Below are 27,661 nucleotides of genomic sequence, written 5' to 3' on the forward strand. Positions count from 1 at the left end.
TGTTTTTTATGCTTCAGTGCGCTTGTTTTGCTGCATGTCCACTGGCCTGTTTTCTATAGCAGCTCTATTTAAAGTCCCCCATATTAAAGCCTAAGCTTACCATATGCTGATGTGGGATACCTTACATCGTGTACATCTTCACACGTGAACATGTATTACTACTTTTACCTAGTGGTGTTTAAATATTTTCCAGACAGTCTCTCATGTTAATAAATAGCTAAAAAAAAAATCTCAAATGTGTTGCATGTTATTTTACCTTTTAAGACCTAACAGCATCAGTGGTTGCATGAAGCATATAATTACCTTCTGACAGTGTCATATTTCATGATGTCACAGTTGATCTGTAAATTCTAATGCCTGCTCTGAGCTTCTGGTCTCTAGGACTGCAAACCATGGACCAGGCCAGCTCAACATTCTTGTGTGCGTTAAGAGACCTTAGAGTTTACAACATATGCAGTTGAGAGATGTTCCTATAAGATATCATGAGATGCCATATTACCGATGATAAGGTGAGGTCTTTCTAGTGATAATGTCACTTTAATAACCCTCTTTAAAACTTTTACTAAGAGAGACATAAAGATGCCATTGTTACTTCTCATTTTGCAAATTCTAGTTGCCTGGCTCGCATAGTACCCTCTTGCTTCAATACATTGTGTCCCTTATCTGGAATAGTTATACGAATAAGGATGTCAGCTTTTTACCTGTGATGTTTGGGGATATTAGCACATATGGTGAGTGCTTAAGGATGCAGTCCACTCGCAATATCTTCGGTTTAAGGGCTTGGTAGCCCACTTTTATTCAAATAAAAGTTCATACATCCATCTTGGATGCCCTCACAGGGGTTGTTCAGCATAACATGCATGCAAGGCTTCAAAACAACATAGGTATAGCCTCCTGGCTTCCACTTTAAATAGTAGCACTTCTGACCTACTGGTCCTCTTTGAAGTGCTGTCCCATACTTGTCCTGGGGGGCCCCTCAGGCTCACGGCTCTCCTAGCCTCACCAGTTCTCTCCCAGCCTCCCTGGCTGTCTCCGTGTGCCTCCAGCACACACACACCACCTGACTCCACTTTAATTTCTGGGAGAGTCCTCCTGACACCTGAACACCGTCCGTTCCTATCCCTGTAGGAGCTCACCTGACTCCTCACTGACTTCTGGGGGAGTCCTCCTGACCACTGAACATGGTCTGTTCCTATTTCCCAGCAGGAGCTTATTCCCCTAGCTAGCATCCTTTCCAATCATCGGGTGCTGGTCACTGCTAAAGCCTGGACCCAGGACTGGAGATCTCATCCCTTCTGAATCACTTTGAAATCTCCCAGTTCCAGGATCCTAAGAATCCATACAAACCCCTGCTTCCTGACACATCTCAGCCCCTCTGGTGATCATAACACTCTATTCTACAGTGGGATTGCTACACAATACCACACTTTGCATACTTGTGTCCGGTCAATGACTCAGACCTTACTGAGGCAAGATAATCAGTATACTAGACAGACAGCTATCATCTTCAGAAGGAAAGAAGACTTTCATTACAGGTTTGTGAACTAGAAAATATATATTTTTTTATATTATAAGTGCATACTTCTACTTATTTTCGAAAGAAAACAACACAGACTGTTTTATATTGTGATATATTTATTTTTCACATATATGACACATGTTTATTTATTTATTTAATATTTTTTTCACATTAATATTTTTTTCACATAAAAAGATATATGCCTCTTTCAGTCAAGTCTTGGTCAAATTTATACGCATTTAACAAAGAATTCAAAAAAGGTGCAAATATATTGTAGTACCCTAGGCACCCTTTAAAGCCTCATTCACACTACCACGCATATACGCGCGTACGTGCGTATTGTACCATATGCAACATATGCAAAAAAATGGCTCCATACACATAGCCGTGTATGGAGCGATATATTTGCATAGCATAGAAATGCGCAAAAACAGAATGGAACCGAGATGCGTCCGGGCAGCGTATTTCTGCGTATTGTACGTGCATATGCATGTTTACGCGTGTATGTGCGTACAGTTCATTAAAATTTCCATTAGGCATGATGCGTACAGGGAATGCAAATAGTGCATGGATATACGCACATACACTCGTATATACGCGCATAGATGATCGTATATACGCGCATAGACACGTATATATACGCAGTATACAATTTTGCTTGCGTTGTGCGTGAATGAGGCCTAAAAGTAATCTCAAGGCACCCCAGTCTAAAATGTAAAAAATGTAAATATAAAAAATTACGTGTGGTTCCTACAAAATCCATACCAGACACTTTTCCTAGATAGGATTATAGGGGAGACTCCGTGCAGAAAAACAAGAAAAAAATGATGAGGAGTACCCCTTCACATCAGAGCCCCCATCATTCACATTAGAAGCCCCCCTTGACATCAGGAGCCCCCTTTCACATCAGAACCCTCCTCTTTGCACATCAAAGCCCCCCTTCACATCAGGAGCCCCCTTTCACATCATAACTTTCCCACCCCTTCACATCAGGAGCCCTCCTTCACATCAGAGTCCTTAGTCCCTCTTTATAACAAACAAAGCATTGATAGACTTCTTATTTCACATTAGGGAAGACTTAACCACTAATATGATTCTATTATGGACAAGGTCATATCTAAAGTTGTTGCATAGTTGCCGATGGGCTCTGTTTTCCAAGGACAGTACTCAGATTTCAAGATCAGTTCTGTGACTTAAGTTATGTGAGTGCAGTTCTTTTGTGAACAAAATAGATTAGGTAATACTTTATTGAGCAAGTTTCATTAAACAAAGCTAGCAGGGTCTTGTCCTGTATTAAAAAGGGGATGTATTGCAGGGACAAGTCTATAATTTTGCCACTTTATAGATCATTGGTTCGACCTCATCTGGAGTACGCGGTCCAGTTCTGGTCACCAGTACTAAGAAAAGATGTCCTTGAGTTGGAAAAAGTCCAGCGAAGGGCAACCAAACTAATTAGGGGTATGGAGGACCAGAGCTACGAGACGAGGCTACTAAATTTAAACATGTTCACATTAGAGGTGAGGAGATTAAGGGGGGATATGATTTCCATGTACAAAATGTTTAATGGTGGTAGCAACATTAGCGATAAACTGTTTAAAATTAACTCCGTTACAAAAACTAGAGGCCATAACCTAAAATTGGTGGAAAAAAAATTCCAGCACAAGGTGCGAAGGGGGTTCTTCACAGTAAGATCAGTTAGGGTCTGGAACTCACTGCCACAGGCGGTGATTTCAGCAAATAATGTGGAATTGTTCAAGAAACTTTTGGACGATTTCTTAAGGGACCGTAATATACAGGGGTACGGGTACTCCTAGAATGAGATCCTAATAGGTTGGACTTGATGGACTAATGTCTTTATTCAACCTCAAATACTATGTAACTATGTATAATGTGTGACATTCCAACAGCAGTAATTTAGAGGAAGATATTGAATAGCTGAAATCATTATGTGAAATTCTAGTAGGTACATTGCCATCTGGGACCTTCGTTTTGCAAACAATTACACAAGCTCTTTGTGCACTGGCAATATCCGAAAATGGAAAGTGGCAGTTTATCAATAAAGCAGTCGAACAGCACAAAAAGGTTTGCTATGGATCCATAAAATTTATTGTTAAAGGGCTAGTCCACTCAAAACTCTCAATTCAGTTTTTGGCAGATGCTTGAGCATTAAACCAGCTGACAGTTTCTGATATTTCTCTAACAGACACCAATGCAAACACTTTTAGTGCACCTATACTTAAAAGTTGAAGTGTGGGTGTCTAACATGAATTCATTTGCACAGTTTAATATAGCAAAGGAAATCAGTATAAAAACAGCTACCTTTAGCAAGCAATTTCCAGTTAGAAGTGTCTAGGCATGCACTGTTCTTCTAGCTTTACAGAAACGTATCAGGGGTTTGACATGCATACTTTACCCACTGCTGTTTCTGATAACCAGATTACATTGATGATGTCATTGGGAGCAGGTCAAGGAAAGAGAATTGCAGTTCCATGAGGTACTGTGCAAAGTTGGCCTGGGTGAAAGAGCAGCTGAAAAATGCCAGCTCTCATTGCTATATCATTCAGAACTGGTCTCACCTTGTTTAAAGTATAGGGTTGCCTGCCTAGTAGTCTAGATCTAATTTAATGTCCTGCCTGTGCTTTCAGCCTGTGGTCATCACTAAAAGTTCCCCCATCCTTGTTGAATTTTAAGTATATTATATATTTTATATTAATGAAGAAGGAAAAAAAGTGTGTTCACCCAAAGGGGGTACAAACAGCCAGCACTCAAAAATGAGCAGAAACAGAGCCGGCAACTGTGTCAAACAGATCTCAACATGAACCTCTTTAAGAGTGACTCAATCTGTCAAGCTCACTCTATAACTGAAATATTAGTTGATAGAGTGACAATCAAAGTTCTACTGATACATTTTGGAGGCTGATCTCTCCTTCTGAAAATGCTAGATACATTGCTGTTATTGTGATGCATTGTCATTAAACTTGATTGTTTCAGGTCAGGTGTTTAGGAAGTATGAAGCCAGAGACAACCAAGTGACTAGCATTTTATAAAGCTGATCAGCCATGACTGTACAGCACGGATAACAATTACCTCTGTACCTGTATCTCTCGTCCTTAGTGACTATTTGGTATTCTATTGCTGTATGCAAACACAGTGGTACAGCCAGAGAACAACTCTAATAGCTTACCTGCCCATGACAATGGAAGGATATAGAGCTCAAATGGAGTATTTTGATAGATGGCTGGAAGATAAACATTTGACCACTGAAAATGATTTTTCTGGATTCTACAAGGTAGTAATATGTGAACTCTCATCAGAAACAGTATGCACACTGACAACAGAGAACAGAAGGCTATTGGCAAGATTGTCAATCCAGCTGCTAGACATTCACCATGAATGTGGTATGCCTAAATAATCTGATGTGGTCCTTTGTACTCCATAAAGATACATATGAATTTAGTGGCATAAAACAGTCAGTGTACAATGTCTAAGGGGGTTTTTAGGAATAGTACCATCTTTGGATTGCAGAATTATTAGCTCTTTTGCAAAGGTGTGAAAGAATGTTGGGCACATATTCCGAGAACTGTATACATTTTAAAATAAGCTTGATTTATCTGCAAGAGTCCCAGGATTGGGTGAATCACAAACACTGTAGCCACTTGAAATATATATTAAACTTAAAATTTTATATAGAGGGGAGAGGAACATGTGTGGTTTACCTTTGCTTGTGCAGTAGACATGTTCTTGATAATAAATTAGAGGTCAATATATCTCACCTGGCTGAAGAGTAATCTAAATAGGGTGTTTGAAAAATCAACAACAGTTAAGGTTTCAGACTGTAACTAGAGTTGTGGTCTCTTTTTTTCTTTAACGGATTTCATTTTTACATTCTAAATTATATTATACTCCTGCCTCATATATAGACAGCATTATTTGCATTTGTCATTCACTGAAATTGTAACTAATATAGGATGGAGGCAGCAGTTATAACCGTGAAGTGAATATTTAATTCATTATTCAGAAAATAGATATGTAATTTAAGGAACCATTTCGCACTCTTCATAACATCCTAACAAGTATGACTGGCATTTACAAAGCAGGCAGAAGGAGAATTAATTTGCATGTAAGTTGGTTTCACATGTGTATCACTTTTAAGATGTGCTGCTATGGTAGCTGTGACCCTTGACACTAATATTGATTTTATTAGTTGACAAAATCACTTTCTCAGTGTATGTTTTTTCATTATTCACAGCTTTAAGTATCAAGCCAGGTAGTATGCCACTAGAGTGAGTGTACCAGGGTCCATGCATGTATTGCATGACCAGAAAGTCACTGGTGGAACTACCAGCATTGCAGAGGTCGCATGTCCCCAGTTTTGCTGTGCTATCTCTTGTGCTAAACCCTTTGTTATGTATTAAAGGCCAATTTAAAAAAAAAGATTGTATACATTTACTAAGAAAACAGATGCCAGACATCAATTTAAAAATGTACAACATTTCTATAAAATAAATAAAAGTGACTGAAAACAATTAGAGATTCCTACTTGCATTGCACTCGTAGTGGCATTTTCTTCTAGAAGTGAAGTCCAGTTTTGGAAGAGCTATTCTTTGTTAAACTGTAAAGGAATACGATTATGGATACTGCATAATATATTGTAACAGCTGGCATAAACTACAAAGAAATACAATTATATTTTGCAGTGAGAAGCCTGCCGGAGGTTCGGCTCAGCCGATCCAGATGTTGGATCGGCTGAGTCGAACTCCTTCTGCACTTCGGGTCGGCCGAACATGCTGAGCATGTTCGGCTGACCCGAAGCCACACGAAGCAGGCCGATGTATGGTGGATTTCAGCCGATGTACGGCGGATTTCAGTCGATGTACGGCTGAAATCAGCCGTACCAGCCTGAAGTGAATAGCCGAATAGTGTTCGGCTCACTTCACTTCTGATCGGTCATTCACTCGGCTGCCCTCGGCAGCATAGTAAATAGACCCCTTAGTCTTAGCTGAAAGAGAAATACACATTCACTGAGCAACAATCACTCTAATTATAAGAAAGATCAACCAGGGAAAAATAAATGCCCCTAAAGCTAAGGCATTGCTGATTTCAGTGAGGTTTATAAAGGAATTCTCTAAATGCACCCCTAAGCTACCTGGGCCTGAAATCAGGATACAAGAAGTCCACTCAGGCACTTCCCTCTTGCCATGGGTATACTAGCCCCCATTCCCAGTGTGCCAAGCTGGTATGGTCTAGGGGTTGGAGGAAACAGAAACGTAAAACCAACCCTCATAGTGCTGAAGCTGTATAACGTTATATGCCATCTGGTTTAAACATTTTACAACTTATTGTAAATGTGACACTCATCATCTGTCAGATTTATCAAACATATTTGTGATTGATCAAACACATTTGTGTTTGATAAATTAGCAGTCAGTAAATGCAGTATAAGTCTTTGTCGTTCTAAGAGATTTGGATATACAGTATATACACATAACAACAACATACTAGAACAACAACTGAAAACACTTGGAGATAAATGGTTGCTGATATGAAAAAAAAAATTATTTCTGAAATCTATATTTAACATTCTGCATAATGAGATACGTTCTGGCATGTTTTGGGTTAGTGGGCTTAAAGTAGTATTAAAGTCTTTTTTTTTTTTTATATATCTACTGCCAGTAAGCAGCAGATATATGCCCCAACATTAAAAAAAAAAGTTGGCAAATACCAACTAACTTACCTGTGTCAGCGCTGCTTGGTCCCGGCTGCAGAAGTCCCAACTCCCGAATGATGCTAAGGAGGAAGTCTGGGCGGGCGCATGCGCAGTCCAGATCACCGGAGGGAAGAGGAGGAGAGCGAAAGTTAAACTTAATGTATGCAGCCGGAAGCGTGGATGCTGGACAGACGCCATGGGACACAAAAGACAGAGGAGTCTGGAAAACGAGTGGAAGGAAGAAGCTGTTTGGATCAAAAGGCATCACATAAGGTAAGTCCTTACAGCAGCATTGGTGGGGAGGGGTCTGCCTTTAATGTCACTTTAAAGTGACATCAAACCCTCAGATTTTTTTTACTTTCAAAAGTTTTTATTATTTTCACCAAGACATAACAAAACACTTAAACATATCACAATGTAGTTTGACTACATGCATATATAACAAAAAATAACATTATTCTCTCGCCCCCACCCATTTCTTATACTAAATGACCCTCGAACTAGCCGTAGTATACTAAGACAGCCATAATTTTTCTAGCTCTCCTTCTGATTGCAACAAAACCATGTCTTTAACATGAACTGTCAACCTAACTCATAATTCCTGTCAATATGCGGAGGGTGGAGAGGGGCTGCAATATAAAAAACGGGATAAAGGCGTAGCTAGGGAACCAGTAAAAGAATTAAGACAAGAAAAAGACAAGAAAAAAAAAAGTTACTTTTGGTCGGGGAGGGCTGGGGCCCAGAGTCACTCCGTCTCTCTCATATTATGGTAGAGTTTGTATAATCTAGCCAGGGATCCCATGTACGCTCAAACTGCACACTTTTATCCTGTAATATACTTGCCAGTTTTTCATGGATCATGATCCTTGACAGCTTAGTCTTTACTTGCCTCAGGGATACCCTTGGCGTTTTCCAGGCTTTAGCTATCGTAATTTTAGCTGCCAAAAATATAAATGTTATCAATTGTGTACTATATCTCGAGGTTCCTGGCACTATATCATTGAGAAGGGCATACCCGGGGTCTCTCGGAACACGCATTCCCGTCACCCGGAAAATTAGATTATAGACCCTTCCCCAGAATGTACGTATAAGAGGACACAACCACCACACATGATACATGGTGCCGCCCAGCTCGCACCCCCGGAAACATAGGGGAGACGTTCCCGGGTACATACGAGCAAGTCTGGAGGGCACCAGGTACCATCTCCCCTTAGATTTTTTTACATAAACCAATACTGTAATGTGTGGCTTACTGTAATCCATGGTAGTTTCCCTTCTCTTTGCTGCTCTTCCTTTTAAATCCTCATGTCTTCTCATGCTGGAGGAGAACTTCCCTTTGCAGCTGAGTGCCTCTTCCTGTAGTGCTGGCTCAGGTTGTGAACCTGCACACAGACACCATGTATCCATTCCAGAGACAAGGCAGTCTGCTGCAAAACAGAAGTTCTGCCCAGCATGAGAAGAGATACGGATTTAAAAGGAAGAGCAGCAAAGAGAATGGAAACCACCATGGATTACAGTAAGGCACACATTACAGTATTGTTTTATGTTAAAAAAAATCTGAGGGTTTAATGTCACTTTAAGGATAGTAACGATCACTAACAATTGGTGACCAAGGTAGTTGCGCTAGGATATATGAAAAAATCAAAAACCAAAATACAGAAAAAATAGGAAAAGATATAATAATATCAAAAATATCAAAATATCAAAAAATATGATCCAAAAGATTATAATCCAGCTGCAGCAATATCTATCAAAGTGATCAATTGTGAACCATCAGTCTTCCTTCAAATTATTGTCCTTTTTATTTATTGTTGCCGATTGCCAGACTGATCAATTTACCTGGTTTATAATTCAACCATTTAGTATCCACATTGTATTTTCACTATATGGCACACATATGCATTATTTATTAACTTATTTAACTTATCATATTTAACCTATCAGTTTTATATTCGTACCTTCACCATATTTATATGACACGTGTATTTATTAACGTTCATGCACATATGCACTTTTGGATTGCATTTAGTTGCAAGTAGGATTTGATCACTTATATTGGTTCCGTTTGTGGTATAAATATAGCACGTATCACAATACCAAGCGCAGCACACTGGTTCACAATTGATCACTAACAATTCACTCTTAATTCTGTTTTAGTTCACAAACATTCTTGGTATTTTGTACTGCCATATGTATGTGTACTAAATATGTGAAAAGAACAGTTGTGATGCACAAACATGGAATGTGAATTAATAGTTAGGAGTAAAGTCCATAAAAATACTAGACATCACCACTAAACATATTCCAATAGATACTTAATTGCATAATTTAAATCCTGCTTGGCATCAGCGGCTACATTAAACTCAAGCCATAAAGCCTCAATAAGAATATGGAGTAGTTCTAAGCGATGCTATGTAATCCACATATGCATACTTGAGGAGAGGAATGGATCAGGAGACTCATTCTCCAATTTAATACTGAATATTTGCTCAGCTTACAAATGCAGAATAATCTCACAATTGTTTCAGAAAGAACATAGAAAGCATTTAAATACAAACAAAGAAGATGACATGGAAAAATCAATCGGCCTTATTTGTAATACCCGCCAATAAATGTTGTTACACCAATTTAATTACTTCTGTTTTAATACATTATTACAATTTCTTTTTTATGCCAAACAAATTGTATACCTCGCCCAATAACGTATAAGAGTTCTGACACTGTTTCATTTTAAGCACAAAAAGTTTTCCACATTTATATAAAGCAGAATTTGACTTGAGTCCCAGCTACAGGTTAGGTAAAGCTAAGTGAACTGTTGGTGGTTGACCAGTTTGCTATTATAGCTGATTCTAGTTTGTCCAACTCTTTGGGGTCTATTCACAAAGCTGCCGAAGGATCTAGCCGTAGCTTCGACTGATCCTTCAGCTAGCTTCGACCCCAGGACCTCTTCGGTTCGCTATTCACTATAGCCGTACAGCTCCCGAAGTTGGCCGAGGGGCTCAGTCGAGCTGAAGGCATATGCTTCAGCTCAACTGAGCCGAGGTGAAAGCCGAAGCTGGCCGAACAGCCTGCTACTGACTGTGAAAAACAATATTGTGCCGAGCTAATAATCATACATATCTAATAAATTGAAACATATATAAATGAGTCACATATATGAGCCTTCAAACAAATGAGGCATAGAAAATATCTACACAAAGACAAAAAAGCAATATAGACAAAAAAAAGTCCCAAGGAAAAAACAAAAGCAAACAATGGTGATTGTGCAAAAAAATTCCTCAGATGATTCGCAGCCAATCTGCATATAACTCTCAGGTCCCCTTCTAGTGATTGACAGCAGCAGAGGGCGGGTGCAATAGCTAGTTTGCTATTACTCTTGCAAAGTGAAATAGCCAATAGGAATCTAGCTATGCATTCCTATGGTGTTTTTGTTTTTATTCTGACGGCAGCAGAACCGCCCGGCCAATAGAAAACAGTTGGGCGGAGCTAGCTGTCACTGCTAGCTCCACCCAATCATTTTTTATTTTATTTGTTCTACTTTTTTAACAGTTTTTCTATTCTGCTCAGTACCACAGAGGTACCGAGCAGAATAGCCGAGCCGAATGCATTCTTATGGACCAGAAGTGGATAATATTGATTTGTATTGTTAGCCTTAGTGGCCATTTATAATCCAAATGCACCTCCCAATGTAGCTTGGATTAACTCCTCAAGGACCAAAGACGGAATTATTCCGTCATGGCTGTCCATGCCATAAGGACCCATGACGGAATAATTCCGCCATGGGTCCTTCAGGGTTTAAGCTTCCGTTGTGTGCTAATGAGAAATTATATATGCATATGTCACATCAAATGTATGCCCTTTTTGTCCTTTAAAAATGGTATATAATATGTGTTGGTGCAATAAATAAGAAAGATGGAAAGTGCGGTTGAACACGCTTAAGGACCCATGACGGAATTATTCCGTCATGGGTCCTTAAGGGTTTAAGCTTCCATCATGCTCTTCATGAAAACTTATATATGCATATGTCCAAATTAAAGCCCCTTTTTCCTTTCAAAAACGGTATATAATATGTGTTGGTGCAATAAATAAGAAAGATGGAAATTGCGGTTGAACACACACAGCAAAAATTGCTTAAATGAAATACAAGCATCTGAAGCTTGGTCCTTAAGGGGTCAAAGGGCTATTGGGGCAATACTTTAAGTTATTGCTTAATGGCTACAAAGCAATCACACATTTTTCAAATGATCCAATGCAGACTAGTTTGGCTCAGTTTTAAAGCACATCCTAGAATGCTAGGTAATTGCAATTCTTTAAAAAGTCCAGATCAATGCTAAATATATAATAGGAAGAACCAGGACTCGTTTCAGTCAAAACTTTAGATGTTTTAGAGCACCAGTGATTGTTAGATCATTCTATTTAGAAATTCTAGATATTCCCAATTTTCAGCATCAATAGAGATGATCACGCCATTTCTCCTCTCCTCTTCTACAGAGACATTGGTGATGATTTACTAGAAGGAAAACAGTATTTTTGCTTGCACATCATTGGGAGTCAGCAGAGCTTCACCTCATTCACTAAGGGGTCTATTCACTAAGCTGCCATAGGCAGCAGAGTGAATGACTGACCTGAAGCGAAGTGAGCCGAACGCTGTTCGGCTATTCACTTCAAGCTGGTACGGCTAATTTCAGCCGTATAGGAATCTACGGCTGATTTCAGCCGTATATCGGCTGAAATCAGCCATACATCGGGTGGCTTCGGGTCGGCCAAACATGCTCAGCTTGTTCGGCCGACCCGAAGTGCAGAAGGAATTCGACTCAGTCGATCCAACATCTGGATCGGCTAAGCCGAACCTCCGACAGGCTACTCACTGCTGTTCGGTCTATTCTTATAGATGCCGAACAGCAGTGAGTGAATAGCCGAATGCCGCTGAGCGGCATTCGGCTCGGCTGAAAAATAGTAGAAAAAAGTAGAAAAATAAAAATAGAAAACGATTGTGCGGAGCTAGCAATGACAGCTAGCTCCACCCAACAGTTTTCTATTGGCCGGCGGTTCTGCTGACGTAAAAAAAAAAAAAAATCTGGCCATAAGAATGCATTGCTAGATTCCTATTGGCTATTTCAATTTGCAATAGCCAATAGCAAACTAGCTATTGTAACCGCCCTCTGCTGCTGTCAATCAGTAGTGGGGACATGATGGAGAACTGCAGCAGAGGGCGGGTGCAATGCTAGTTTTCTATTGACTATTGCAAATTGAAATAGCCAACAGGAATCTAGCAATGCATTCCTATGGTGATTTTTTATTTTTTTATTCTGACATGGCTCCGTGTCGGAATAAAAAAAAAAGAAGAAAAAGCAGTGTTTCTCTCCTGGGCGGCCGGGAGCAGGAGACTCCCGGAGCGCCCGGGAGAATTAGGCTGTCTGGAGATCAGTGTCCCTGATTAGCTGGTAACCAGGGACGCTGATCTCTCTGCAAGCGGCCGGAGCCAGCCGTAAGATCACAGCTGGCTCCGCCCAGCTGTCAGAAGCAGGCTGTCGGCCGGCCAGCTTCGGCTTTCAGCGCGGCTAAGCCGAGCTGAGGCATATGCCTCCGGCTCGACTGAGCCGCTCGGCCAAGTTCGGGAGCTGTACGGGCTATAGTGAATAGCCCGTGCAGCAGCCCTTCCATTCTACTGAACCGAAGGGGTCCTGGGGGCCGAAGCTTGCCGAAGGATCAGCCGAAGCTACGGCTAGATCCTTCGGCTGCTTCGTGCATAGACCCCTAAGTTTGGAAAAATTGCCTTGCCAAGTTAAAGTCCCCTTGCAAAGTGAATAGCCTATTTGCCTGAAGAAAATCAACTCCATTATCTCGTAATGAGCTGGCCTAATCCTTCACTAGATATGGGAAAGGGAAAAGTGCTACACCTATACTGCTGAAGGGCAAGAGTGCTTAGTGAGTGTCTTAAAGAAGAACTGTGGCCAGGCTATGGATATTCAACAAGTTACATTATGTTTTTTCTTAACAAGCATTAAAAATACATTACAATAAGCACTCATTGCCCTCTGTAGCAGCAGTTACTGTTAATTCTCAAAGGTCCAAGAAAAAAAAAAAACAGTGCTAAACGCTAATAAGCACACAGCAGGTGCACAGGGAGAGGGAGGAGTAGACTGCTAAAACGCAAGTAAGACAAATTCTATTGACATTTTGAGGATTGATTGTTCCACTGTGTCTGCAGGTACAGATATTAGTGAGGGCTTGTTTCAACAATTATTTTCCACTTGTTAAGAATATCTCAGTATTTAAATGTCAAAATTCTTGTCACAGTTCTACTTTAAGGATGGGCAAATGCATCCACAACCGGCTGGATGAGATATCCAGCCAGCTTTATTCGTAGACTACATATGATTTATTGACTATTCGAAAAAAATGTAATTGAAATGTTGAAATGTAATATCCCTGCCTTCAGTATTCTTGATTGTAATCATATGTTTCCACACACATTTCACTGGAGTAGTTAAAATGGAATGAGTGAACTTAGTTTAATGCAGCTCAAGGATTTGACAGCACTGAGCTGACACATTATGCTAAGGATTACACCTCTAAATGCTCTAAATTTTGTGATGACTGTCTGAGCATTTAGTAATAAGAAGGCAGCCAGCACATAGACTTGCATAAAATAAAATACCTTACAAATCTAACCTCTCAGTGACCCTATTAAGAGTTCTGCATCATAAAATACATCATCAGTAGCTTTCATAGCTTACCATGAACAGAATAAGAATTGACTGGGCATTTCACCTTTCAGCCAAATCAGATACTATGCTCTGACAATAACAATTCATTCTGACACAGTCCTATACAAGGGACAAGTGGCAAAGCGGGCAAACACAGCTGCAGGGTAGGAACCTTCAATAATTATGTGGAATGTACAGTTGTCCAGTAATTCTGAATATGTTCTTGTGAAAAAAAAAAAACAAGAATAAGGGGGAAGCACTATGCATCTAGAACTAATAAGAATTATTTTTGTTTTATACATAAAAGATACATAGAGGGGAATTTATCAAGACTGGAGCAGACAAAATCTGTGGCATGCGTGCATGAATCAGTCTTTCATTTACAAAGCTTAAAGGAGAACTATGGGGTCAGTGTTTTTCCCCATAGTTCTCCTTAGGGTAACGGGAGGACACAAACTAGCGTCCTCCCGTTACCTTAAGCTCAGTATACCGCGAGCTACAGCTCACGGTATACTGAGACGCCGTACCTAGAGCGGATCCCGACGTAGATGACGGGATCCGCCCAGCTGCGTGAGTGACAGCTGGCTCTGCCTACCTAGAGGCAGAGCCAGCTGTACCCGCCCCCTCCCCCGTCCGTTCCGCCAGTCAGCGCTGGCAGATCGGAGCGGGGAGAGGGGAATCCAGCCCCTCCCCCTGTCACGGCAGAGAGCCGTGACAGGATCGAGAGGTGAGGGAACCCGGTATGTGTTCCCTCACCTCCCGATCTACTGAGCCGACCTGTGACAGTCTCATTGTCACAAGTCGGCTTAGAACTATGAGGTGAGTGGAAATCACTCATCTCATAGTTCTCCTTTAACTGAACAAACTGAAAATAGAAACTGATTGGTTACCATGCACGGCTGCTCCAGATTTAGTCTACTCCAGTTTTGATAAATACCCTCCATAGTATATCAAATTCTCGGGTAAACGGTATGGAAACACCACTAGACTGTGTACGCTAGCAGGCCACACATCCTCCAGTACCCAGTAAGGGTTATGAAGATGACAAGTACAAAACAATAATGTTGTGCTGGAGACCAGGAAATGTGTCAAGTCATTGGTCAACCACTTCCCACATGCCACCACTGATGAGGTGGGGCTCAAAACACATGAGAAGTGATGCACAAGGGGGAGGTAAAGGTAAATCTTGAAACAGGGTCTATTTGCTTCCATTCATCATTATCCCAGCATAATCCATAGCACAATATGATGTTCATTACAGAAGCATTCACATCTTCTACGGTACATATATCCATAACACAGGGCATTTGCAACTATCAAATTTCACTAAACTTTTACTAAATTTATTTCTTACTGGCTTGTAGTTCATGATATGGCCAATTTCTCATACGCAGCCTAGTAACATTATGCAGGATCAGCTAGGAAACACAGGACTAATTTCCTTTTTGTTCTTTGTGTGGTTCAACAACCCCGAGAAGTGGAAAAATCCTTTCCTAAAGTTTATTTTGCAAATATCTATCCACATAGAGAGGGACAATCAAGTACATATGAAAGCCAACAGTCCAGAGTAAATAAATATGTACAGCCAATATGGATTGCTGGACCCTGGTGAAATTGACCAGGTGCAGGCGAATTGACCAGGTATCAAACAGCCAGAAATTTGGTTGGAACTGGGATTATGTGTGTGGGATGCAAATTATGCTAATATCCAAGCTATACATGGCAAAAAAAAAACCTTAGACCCATAGACAGGGTAACAGACAGGACAAAAAAGCCCACAGCACAGTTTAAATATATCATTGTTTTCAATACAAAATGACAGCACGTAACAATATGATGTTGGCCAACAATTGCAGTGTAGTGAGTGGGAATTGGTTCCACTAGCTAAATGTGCCACAGGTATCAGAGTATCCAAAATCAGCCTTGCTGCACAGTCATCTGAAATATCACAGGGTACAAATGAAAAGTTAATGCAGCAAAAGAATAGCGGTGAGATGAAACACTGGTACTACAGTGAGTAGGAATAAATAGCTTTGCTCCATTTAGTTTAGTTTGCGTGGCTGAAGTTTGGCAATATATAGAGGACTCACGCATCCCAATATAATGATGCTGACAATATAAGGAGATATTTGCCCATTTAAAAGGTTGCAGCTGGGACTGCCATACCCTGTTCAAAAATTCATTTTTATCATCAGCCTCATTGCTTGACATCCAGTGAAGATGGTAGTCCCCAGAAGCATTAAATCCATAATGCTTTACTGTGTTGTAATCGAAAACTATTTTAAAGCATTAGTTTCATCACTGTCAGCGTACCTTATTGTTTCAGATTATGATGGTGATGATATTGCCCACTGACCAAAAACTGCAAGTTTTCTCACTAGCATTTTACTTTTCCCTATATTATTTTCATCCGGACACCTTTCAGCAAAGGGGGGCTCATGTGGAGATCTCAGCAGGGATCATTTTTACTCTAACCTGCCACAAAAAAAAAAAACACTTTTAAGCATACGGTATACAGTAAGAATGTTTGCAAATTGTGGTGGATTTTTCTCCACAAACTGGATTCCAGAAACTATTCAGTTGGGATGTTAGCAAAACAGATTTTAAGTTTAATTAAGCTCTAACTGCAAAGTGTGTGTGCTGAAAAGTATAAGCCTGGATATTTGCAGCAAAGCATCCCCACATCAATATACTAAGATTTTGGGATGAAGTCTTGGTGCTTCGTATGAAGTTTTTTTTTCTTCTAACATATGGCGCTGGATAATTGCTGGAAAGTTCAACTTCTCTTTATTTCAAAACAAGAATAGTAATGGGAAGTGATTTTCTACCATTGGTAAAATATCTACCTGTCTGTGGACTAGTTTTGTAATCTTCCATTCAACATATTTGTGAATGCTCTTGTTTATCCAGGTCTTGGTTTAGCTAGTAGTCGTTAGTCACCTTTAACTGGAAATGTTCTACTATGCTGAATTAATTTCACCACTTGGAAGTTGCTTCTTCAGTTTAAATGAGTGTCGGAAACATGCCAGCATTTAACCCCACATGGGTAAATCAGTTTCCTATTTGGCAATATGTTGAGGTATGTTCCCGACAGAGTGGTGAAATGTCGCCAACATCATATAGAATATGAGCAGTTGAATGTGAATAACTACTACTAGCTAACAAGCTTCAACCTCTCCTTCTCTAAGGTCATCTGAAATATCTATTTATTTATTTTATTCAACATACTGCACATAAAATAATGCTGTTGTGAAAAGCAGGTACTCAGCCTACTTTCCAAGATTATTAGCGGAAACAGTTTTTTTTGTTTCTGTAATTTTTCCTTAATATATTAAAAAATGAAAAACCCCAGTGGTGATTAAATACCACCAAAAGAAAGCTCTATCTGTCCCCAAAAAATGGTATGAAATTCGTTTCAGTACAGCGTTGCATGACAGAATAAATGTCAGTCAAAGTACCGCAGCGCTGAATACTGAAAAATGGCCTGGATGGGAAGGGGGTTTAACACCCCAGATAGCTTGGGTGAGTAATCATTTTGTTGCAAAGTAGCTGAGTACAGAAGTATATAGTGTATTTTTCAAGCAATTAAAATGTCATAATAATTATTAATGATTGTTACTAAAGTGAAAGGATTTCCTAAACCCAAGTATTATATTTGTAATTATGCAGCTCGACTTTTTTAATCATTTAGTCTGCAACCCATAAATTGGAAATGGTTAAACACAAATTGTAATATGTGTACATATACTTGAGGTGTATATACAGGAAGAGTTGTTCTTAGCAGTGAAGGGGTTACTGTTATAATGTCTTGGCTGCTAGTCTTATGTGAACCATAGCTCATGCCAGAAATAGTCATTGTAATAAGCTTGCTGCTAAAATGCCTCTTAATATCATGCATAGAGGATGAGTGGCTCTTGTCATGAATATTTTTAGACAAATTAAATCAGAATTCCTTGCCAGCTCCGATTACAACCTGTCATCTCTGTCTGGGTCCTGTGAGACAGTGTAGGTGTGCAAACGGATGAAAACCTTCCTTTGGTGCAGTGATGTTCATGGGTGATAGTGTTAGCAAACAGCAATTTAATACACAAGTGACACATTTGGTGTGAAATGTCAGGACAAAGTATCTTGTGTTGCAGTGTGCAGTGATTGATCTCTTATTAAAAAGTGGTCTTCTCTGCAATGTGCTAAGTTGGGTGACAATGACACACTGAATTTCATTTACAATTACTGAATATTCATATAGAATAAATAACAGAGATTTTTTTTTCTTTCATGAATAGTTTTATCTCAGTCAAATTGCCTTTGGTCCAAAAAAAACCCCCAAATAATATATACAATTTTGTGTGATATCATACTTCTCTTAAAGAATAGAAAAGACTAGTTTTAATTCTTACCCAGGTTTTTTTTTCAGAAACTTACTGGCCAAAGACTTAGGGGTCTATTCACAAAGCTGCCGAAGGATCTGGCCGTAGCTTCGGCCGATCCTTCGGCATACTTTACAAAATTATTGCAGAACGTAATTGACAACCACAGAGCTCATAAATACAGACCTAAGATCATCTGGTTCATTGTTTTAGGTGGCAATGCCCATGAAATGCTCTGGCATTGTTTACATAACGGCTTTGTAGTTGGCTGGGTGCAGAACTGGGAATGCACTAATTGACTCTACAGCCTACAATGGGCTTCCTATATATAACTATATGGGCAAAACTACGCACAGCACATTATTACTCAGAAAGCCTATGAGCACATTTTTGCACCCTGCTGGTTAGAAGAAGATGAAACAAACAGCAAATCTGAGTTCTGTGTTTATTACTCTGTGGTAAAGAGGGAAAGGGTGGGGGAGACAAAGACTAACTTTATTACATACGTCATGTACTCTTATTCTGCATTAATAAATCTGATAAATATTTAGGTAACTGGTTTCTAGACACCCAATCCCTAAAGAGTTTCAGAAAACACAAGAGGTATCCTTTTTTGTTTAATTGTTGTTAATTGTGGCCACTGTTCTTTCTAAGCTTGGTAACTTGGAAATAAAAAGGGTATGGATAGAAATGTAGGCCAAAGTCAGGCCAGGCAGCAAAAACCCAGTAGATATTCAACAGAAAAGCCAGGCTCAGAACCAGAATGATAACATCAATCAGCAAAAACTACACAACAACTGGACTTGTACTTAACCCCTTAATGACACAATTTTTTTTTGTTCCTGGGAACCGGAGCAATTTTGCCATTTTTGCTATGCGTTTGTTTAACCATATTTTCCATCATCCTCAGGAATTGCACCTACACATATTATTTACCGTTTTTTAAAGGACAAAATGGGCTTTAATTTGACATGACATATGCATATATAACTTTTTATTTTGTTTACAAAAAAATACAAAAAAAAGAAAAAAAACACATTTTCAGTTTTATGGACCAGCACTCATTGTACCGCGTGACGGGATTACCCTGTCACCGGTTGTTAACTAACTGAATGATCGAGATGGGATAATCCAGACATTGGTTGGGAAGAGGTTAAACATTATGCCAGTACAATGCAGTGCAATTGCAGTGTAAGTATTTGGATCAGCAGATGGTAATGGCATATGCCAAATGCAGGAACAGAGGCACACCAGCTGTTAACACAAGGTGTGGAAGTCAGTGGTTCCTCACAATTTGACTTCAGTAATGTTTTTAAAGAAGAATAAAGAGAGGGGGAACTGCTTTCACTGAATTTTTTATTGCATGTAATTAAAAATAGATATATTTGTTCTTACTATGTTTACATCATCATAATTGGTGATTTAAAAAAAATATTTAAATATATAATTGGAGAGACCATCCATTAACTAGGAACACCCTAATAAGTACACTTATTGGTTTTGAAGATTTTTAAAAGTGCATTCAGTGTGACTACTAATTATATGTGGGTGCAAATGAAACTTCTGTGATGATTTTCCTGACTGTGGACATGCCAATAATACTATCAAAGAACTGGCATAGTATTATTGGCATGATCATGCCATCATTAATATTAGGTGATTGAATTGGGATGAGGGCATTGAGGAGAAAGTGGGGATCATTTGTTAAATACATTAGAAGGTAACATTTCATTTCTATTGCTCCAAATTGCAGAAAGATTCTAACAAAGGCACGTGCTGAAAGCACTTTTTAGATTGTGGATCTTATACCAGTATATATACACTTTACATGGCGGTGCTGAGTTAATCTGAAAGCAATTAGTATTCTTCTTTGTTAGAGAGTGTTTTAGAATGGCTTTTAAGACTTCAAGTGTCTGAACATAATTTAACTGCAGGGTCTGGTCAGATTTTCTCTCTAACCTTGACTGCCTCCGTTTGACTATTTGCTTCATTTATGATCTTCCTGCATGCCCAAGCCCCCTTGCTTGCCGGTGTCTAGCTGCCATATGTTTTTCTTATGATTTTAAATCACATCATCATAATGAGGTTAGGTGAAAGAACATATTTTCAGAATAGTCTCAGGACCCAAAAACTAGGACAGCTTTACGCAGTAGTCTAAAGAGTATCAGCCTGTATTACATTGAAATACAGTAGAGGATGAGCCTTGTGTGTGCTGTGAGTCAGCTTTAGGAAAACAACCAGAAAGAGCATTGCCTCAAGTTATTGAATTATGATTCCGAACAACGTCTACAGTACTGAAAAATGTAAAACTCACTAACATCACTACCTGAAGGGTATTGGAATCTTCACCATTGTGATGTTTTATTTGCTATGATTGTATGTGAATAACAGTACAGTAATACTTCTTAAAGTATACCTGAGAGAAATAAGGATGCTACCAATGCTGACCTGTGTCTAAAGAAGCTATTTTTTTGTAGTTATAGTGTTGATACTTGCTGTTCCTTGTTTTGAACCACTGATGCAGCCAGGGAAATAAGAGTGAGGTCAGAACTCTTGATCTGCAAACCAGTGAACTAGAATTTTTAGAAGGAGAGGACCTTTAAAGCTTATCAATGCATTCATTTGCTCACATATTGAAGTGACACTGAACTCTGGAGTTAAACCTTAAAAATGTATTCAAGTACCCCAACTATTAACAAAAATTTAGCTTATTTAGATATCACACAGCTGTAGAGCCTCAATTCATATTTGAATTTGTGCTGACGCTGTCCTCCCTTCTGGAGGGTGGCTACGTTTGTTCCCCATGGTCCCTGTGTGTGTTGTAAAGTAGCCACTCCTTCAAGTTCACTCCCGTGATGGACTACAATCTCAATACAAATTAGCTAACTAAACATGAGATTGTAGTCTATCACAGGAGCGAGTTTGGGTCGTGGCAGTGAAATTCTCTTTCTGGCAACCAGAACCCAAACTTTAGGCCAGTGACAGAAGATGTCACTGGCTATAAAGATGGAGATCACAGGGCTTTGGGGTAAGGTAGTGTAAAATGTATTTTGGATGCATGTAATGCAGTGTCAAAAGGAGAATGGGGTATAATAAAACAAGATACCTGGAGATGAGCTTTAAAGCGCTCCATGCAGGACTTTTGTTTATAACCTGTAGAAGTTCCTGGGCCAAAAGTAACCAAGGAGTTTTCAAGACACATATAGGCTTGGAATATGTAATAGAGTAGGGTTCGTGGAGTCAAAGCTAATTGTGTGCTGTGGTAAGTTTGCAACCACAACACAACGATACTGCGTTGCAGTAACCAATAGTTCTTCTATAATTGTGTTGCAGTAACCAATAGTTCTTATAATATAATTAGTTAGCTTGAGCTCTACTATTCCGATCAGTGCTGGCAGGAGTCCATAAGAACTGAATTGTCTGGCTACCTATAAACAGTTTCACTATAAAAATCTTCCCTTCACACATCTTTTCATCTTATTCCACTTTTTTCTTCAATTTCTTTTTTTCTGTTGCTGGTGAATTATCAGCAGCCAAACTGCTTCTTGTTTTTAATGTTACTGTATGTTTTGATTTAACAAGTATGTGTTAATCTCTAAGCTCCAGGAAAGGCCTGGAGATCTCTGCTGCATATAACAGGACTCCAGTAGAGAGGAAGAAGCAGGGTCTGTAGGTGGAAATACTGAATGTTCTTTTTATGATAACTTCACTTGTGATTTGTGCGTGTGGCATCACTACAAGGAATACATACAAATTTAGCCCCAGTGTACATTTGTTGCATGCCTCTCTTCTATTTGTTCTTACAGTTTTATTGAAATGATGGTAGAAAGCTCAGACATTGTTGTGTTCTTCCTTCCTTCCCACTTTCTTGCTGGAGTCTTAAAATACAAAGTTTCAGTTCTGTTATATGCTCTAAAGCATACAAGAAAGTAAAGGTCACGTCATTGGTGATCTTTACAATCAAAGTGGGTAACCAATAGCATTTCAACCCCTGGTTTGTTGAGGAGTGTTACTGTCATGATCTGAGATCAGGCTCAGAATCCAGTAGCTGAAACAGCAGGCAAATTCATGGTATAACAGGCCGAGTTCAGTACACAAGCAGATAGTAGTAGTATAGGAGCAGACAGAAGCGTAGTCAGAGAAAAAGCCGAGGTCAGTAGCCAAAGGTATCAGGTATGAATCAGAAGTTGATGAGAGTAGTCGGTGAATCAGCAGCCAAAGATCGGTTACAAAGGTAGCAGTATGAAAGGATTGTATCACAGAAGGAGCAGGAAGCAAGATATTTGCAGGAACACAATAATCTGGCAAACAGAAAGTGCAGAGGCATGGCTTAAATAGGAAGTTCAAGGGAGGAGCCAGAAGTTCAGAGTTTAGCAGACACCAGATTTAACTGAGGATTACATATGAGAGCAGGCAAGGAACTATCCAAGGTTTCAAAGTAGATAGAGCCACTGCCAGACACAGCAGAGGCCCTGGGTTCGGAAGTGCTCATATGAATATTATTTGTCAAAATGTTTGTAAATGAGTTGGCTAATGTACTGATTAGCTTTAGAGATTAGATTTAGAGGCTTCTAAAGAAGTTAATCTCCACTGAAGACAATTTTGCTAGTTTTGACTAGAGAACTTCTTTTAGGTTTTTATTGTTGTCTGTACTCCCAAAGGGGATATTACCTCTCACTTCCAGAGTAGTCACTGGCACAAGAAGTAAAGCTGACCATACACTGCTCAAAGGTGGTGCCTTCAACAGCTCAAATTTTGGCCAGTTCATCAGGAAATTGTTGGTGACCCTGTCAGTACCACCAGGTGGAAAATTGGTGGTTGAACAGTGACTGCTTCCAATAACATGTGGATATTGAGCAGCCACAGATCCTGCATGTTGCTGAGTAGCTGGCAGGAGATCTTCCTTCATTTATACTGTTTAATGTGGATGGAAAAATCAATTGATTTCTTTAGTTCAACCTACAGGTGCAAATAAGAGGAATCTTACAGTGTATGGCTGGCTTAAGCAAAGTCTCATCAATAGGGACTTTTGTTCCCTGTGCGAACACTGGGACAAAAAGTGAAGTATAATTCTCCTAATGGAGACAAAGCCTGAAATAGAAACATGAAAGATGTTATAGCCCTATATCATATAACCCAAAATTAAAAGTAACATTTTGTATAGCTTGGGTTTTTAAATTAGCAAATTACTAGCCAATAATATATTGATTTGCATTTAGTTTGATAACTTGCTAATTACTTATGTTAGCACAAACATAAGAAATTGATTACTTTATAAGGTAAGCATTAGAAAACTGCCCTGCCTTCCCAAAAAATCCATGTTGCCTTCTAATCCACTCCAGTTATTTTTTTCCATATAATAATATGGAGAATGAAACATTAACTAGCAGAAGGAACTCAAAGCAGTTCATGGCCTTGGAGTGTAAGATCCCAAAGTCTCCCATAGAGACATAGGACTATAAGCATCTTCCTGGTGGTAGAAAAAGCCTACAAAGAAGAATATTAGCTATGACACTAAGCAAGAGGTGTTTGGAGGAGTAGCTGATGTACATGATTTAGAAGCAAGGGGTTGCAGTAAAGACCTCCCTTCCTTTTCCAGGCCTAACAGCTAGTGAACACTGTAACCCTTGCTTCAGCAATTCTAAGAGTAATAGTAACAAGAATAATAATATAAATTTGGAGTTCAAAGTAAGCAATATTCTTTTCATGAGCTTATGATATAGGACATGTATTACATGTTGGATGAATGAAATAAGAGAGTTTATTATTGGCATTCAGCAAAGACATCTTTTTATCCCATCTTCCAGGTCTGGCAATGCGGGGGCAGTATGGAAGTTTTGCCTTGCTCCAGGGTTGCTCATATTGAACGAACAAAGAAGCCTTACAACAATGACATTGACTACTATGCAAAGCGTAATGCCCTAAGAGCTGCTGAAGTGTGGATGGATGAATTTAAGTCCCATGTCTACATGGCATGGAACATACCCATGACGGTAAGGAACATACATATGTGATTTTGGATGTAACCCTTGCTTTTTAAATGTGTAGGAAAGTAATTAAATACTTTATTGGGCCAGTTGTTTTAAATAAACATCTTACAATTCAAAGCAATTCATATAGTAAAAACATGCAGAAGCATGGTTTTCCTTCAAATAAAAACAGTATATTAATATAAATATATTCAGTAGATCCAGAGATACAGCTATACAAAGTTCTGTGCACATCTGAACTATTCCTATAAATGTTGAGCTCCATCTTGTCTCTCTCTATCCTCCCTATTAGCCAACGAGGCCAACCATCACATTAATATGGAAGTTTAAGAGTTGAAACCAAAGGGAGGACCTTGGATGTTTTTACACTCAAGGTTTTTATATAATTTCAGCTGCCTGTATCTCTTCATATACTGATCATTTTGGCATTTGTTTTTCACTGCAGGTAATCTCTGCATATCACTATTTTATCATACACTCATTTGGAGTGCATGATTCTAGCCTTTTCTAATCCGCTGTATAGCAGCACTCAGACTGCAAAAGGAGCCAATGAGATGCCCTGTACTCATATCTTCGGACAACGAACATGCTAAGGGGAACACAGAGCAGAACGATGACCTCATAAGTCTGTTGCTACTCCTTCACTATGCAATCATAGACTGTTGGCAGGGAGATGAACTAGCTGTGTTTCTTTGGCTGCAGAAGTCAGATTTCCAGGCAAGCTAAATAGAAATTCTTTAGCAAATAAGACAGCTTTCATATATGTATTTCAACAGCATATTCAGCTGTTTGCCCTGCCTTCAGCTTTAAGATTACTGAAAACTGCTGACAGGTATTACAGGTTGCCATTTCTGTTTAACTTGGCTGTATTAGGTGTGGGGATGCACTGGAGGCCTCAGCATATGTTTTGAAGTGCTGGGCCTCCAGTGCATCCCTGTGCCTTTAAGGAGGAGTAGGGCACCTCCAGGCATACCAACATTCAATTTATCTACTGCTTTATATGCTCCAAGATGAAGGCTCTCATAGATTAGAGTTAGGACCACACTTCACAGAGGAGTCTTGATGAGGCAGTGTGGCTTCCACATATTTTGCAAAAGTTGTGCAACTAAAACCTCTACTTCTAATGCATTTGTTAGATAGTGTAATTTGTTTTGTTGAAGGCTAGCCGGTAATTTTCCCTGGGAATTTTTGTGTTTTCTATTGTTTGGAAACATGATGACTGTGTGTGGGCACACAAGTAAAGAAATACTTTGTTGGGCAATGCATATTCATTTGATCTGAAATTCATTATTGAAAAAAAAAGTTTGATTGTTTAAAACTAGTTTAACCTCCCTGGCGGTATTCCCGAGTGTAGCTCGGGGTTAATTTTCCATACCATAAGCGGTAACCCCGAGCTACACTCGGGAAAGCCGCATTGCATTTACTTACCTTGTCACTCGAGTCGCGCTGCGTTCTGCGGCCAATGCCGTTTTCCAGGTTCTGTCGCTTGCGAGCATACGCGTTGCAGGGGGTCGGAACCGGCGGGATATTAAAAAAACCCAGAAAAAAACGACAAAGAAAAAAAATTAGAAAAAAAGTAGACCGAAAAATGACATGTAAAAAATTTAAAATCATAACCGCCAGGGAGGTTAATGGGCGTAGGAGATGATACTAAAAGCTGCTGCAGGTGTGTACAGACATTCTATAGGCATTTTATCTGGGTGCCTTCACTTTATACCTGTCAACAGCTTTCAAGATCCTAAAAAGGCTCTTCAAGTTAGAGCCTTGTTCTGGGTATAAATATCTTCAAGAGTAAGTGATTTTAAGACTGTCTTCCTGTCTTTTTAACATCAACTATATTTGTGGTGCGTTGTTGTGTGCTGTATCATTCCTGCATTCTATATCAAAAGAAAAAAATGCTTTTAGCTCTACACTAGAATATTGGTGTTGGTTTTCTAAAGGCAAATATGCTGTTCACTTTGCAGAGAATTTTGACTTTGCAATGGAAATTTCTCTTAGCTTAGTGCATGAGATGAAGTTCTGCTGACTTCCATCATCCAATCATGTGCAAGCAAAAATACTTTTTTTTTTTTCCTTGCATGTGATTGGGTATTCTTTGCAAAGTGAATTTCCTCCGCATTTACTAAGCTGAGGAAAACTTCCCCTAAAAAGTGAAATTTCCGTTGCAAAGTGAACAGCCTATTTACCTTAAGGAAATAAACCCCACTTTTCACAGAAATAAATGCAGTGGAAGGGAAATATAATTATTTTACTTGGTTACATGAATATGAGATGACTTTGTATGGTTATCACGTTAAGCCTGTTCTTTTTATCAGAAGGAATTGATGATCTCCCTAAAAATCTTGACACGTTCACTGCAATATCCTTTGTAACATTGTCATGGGGAATGTCTGAGCTAGTAAGGTGAATCATGCTTACTAAAAAGATAATGGATCTTACAATCTCTTTATAGAATCCTGGAGTGGACTTTGGAGATGTATCTGAAAGAATAGCCCTCCGTCAGACACTGCAGTGTCGTAGTTTTAAGTGGTACCTGGAGAATGTATACCCTGAAATGAGGGTATATAATAACACTATTACTTATGGAGAGGTAAGAGGCATCTGTTTTAGTTGTTGCTCAGTCTTAGTAATAAACACATATGCATAATTATTTGAAGCAAATATAGCCAATATACCTGAACAGAATCGGTAATGGGGTCTGTAGCTAAAAATAGTAGCAACATTGATGGGATCTGTAGCTAAAAATAGTAGCGACATTGATGGAATCTGTAGCTAAAAAGAGTGGAGACATCGGTTTTGTAGGATAAAGCAGCTAAAAGCCTTCTAGAGATGTGCTATGTACAGACATTAGTTTCCTAGGCACAGGCAGTTTTAGGTTCACGATGTGTAGACTTGTCGGATTTATGCTCCATTATACATCATTTCAGCACTAAAACAAGCAACAAAATAGGCCATAGTCTTTGTTGGCAAAACCAAAAAACATTTTCTAGATTAGTCTACTCATACAAAGATATCTGTTAGCCCCAAGATAACTCTGGGCTGTGACCCATGGGTGTGGAGATACAGGTCAACTATAAGAAGGATCCGAACACTATGTTTTACATATTACCTAAACAATTTAATTACCAATTTGTGCCACTTACCAGAGCCATCCCTATAATGAGACAGCCTAAGGCGGTTGCCTCAGGCAGGCTCTAATTGGGTCACTGCCTCCTCCTTTGCAGCCAGAGCGTCCCAGGTTACTAAGAGCTTGTAGCAGCCTGTGACTCTCTGGCCGGCGTCCCGCCCAGCTGGTGTTCCAAGCAGTAACATCAGTGAGCTGGACATGATTCCAGACAAAGGTACCCTGTGCACCCCCCATCCCTAAT

General features: G+C 39.4%; 1 protein-coding gene across 1 annotated transcript in view; it reads left to right on the forward strand.

Annotated features, from left to right (window-relative positions):
• The window catches only part of GALNT9 (polypeptide N-acetylgalactosaminyltransferase 9), a 143,654-nt gene that overhangs the window by 91,218 nt on the left and 24,775 nt on the right, over positions 1-27,661 (forward strand). The window contains exons 6-7 of the mRNA XM_018558347.1: positions 24,111-24,296; positions 26,746-26,883. Coding sequence (XP_018413849.1) covers positions 24,111-24,296; positions 26,746-26,883 — 324 coding nt within the window. The remainder of the gene's footprint in view (positions 1-24,110; positions 24,297-26,745; positions 26,884-27,661) is intronic.

The sequence above is a fragment of the Nanorana parkeri genome, unplaced genomic scaffold (genome assembly GCF_000935625.1).
Source record: "Nanorana parkeri isolate BGI_ZX_2015 unplaced genomic scaffold, ASM93562v1 scaffold334, whole genome shotgun sequence".
NCBI lineage: Eukaryota > Metazoa > Chordata > Amphibia > Anura > Dicroglossidae > Nanorana > Nanorana parkeri.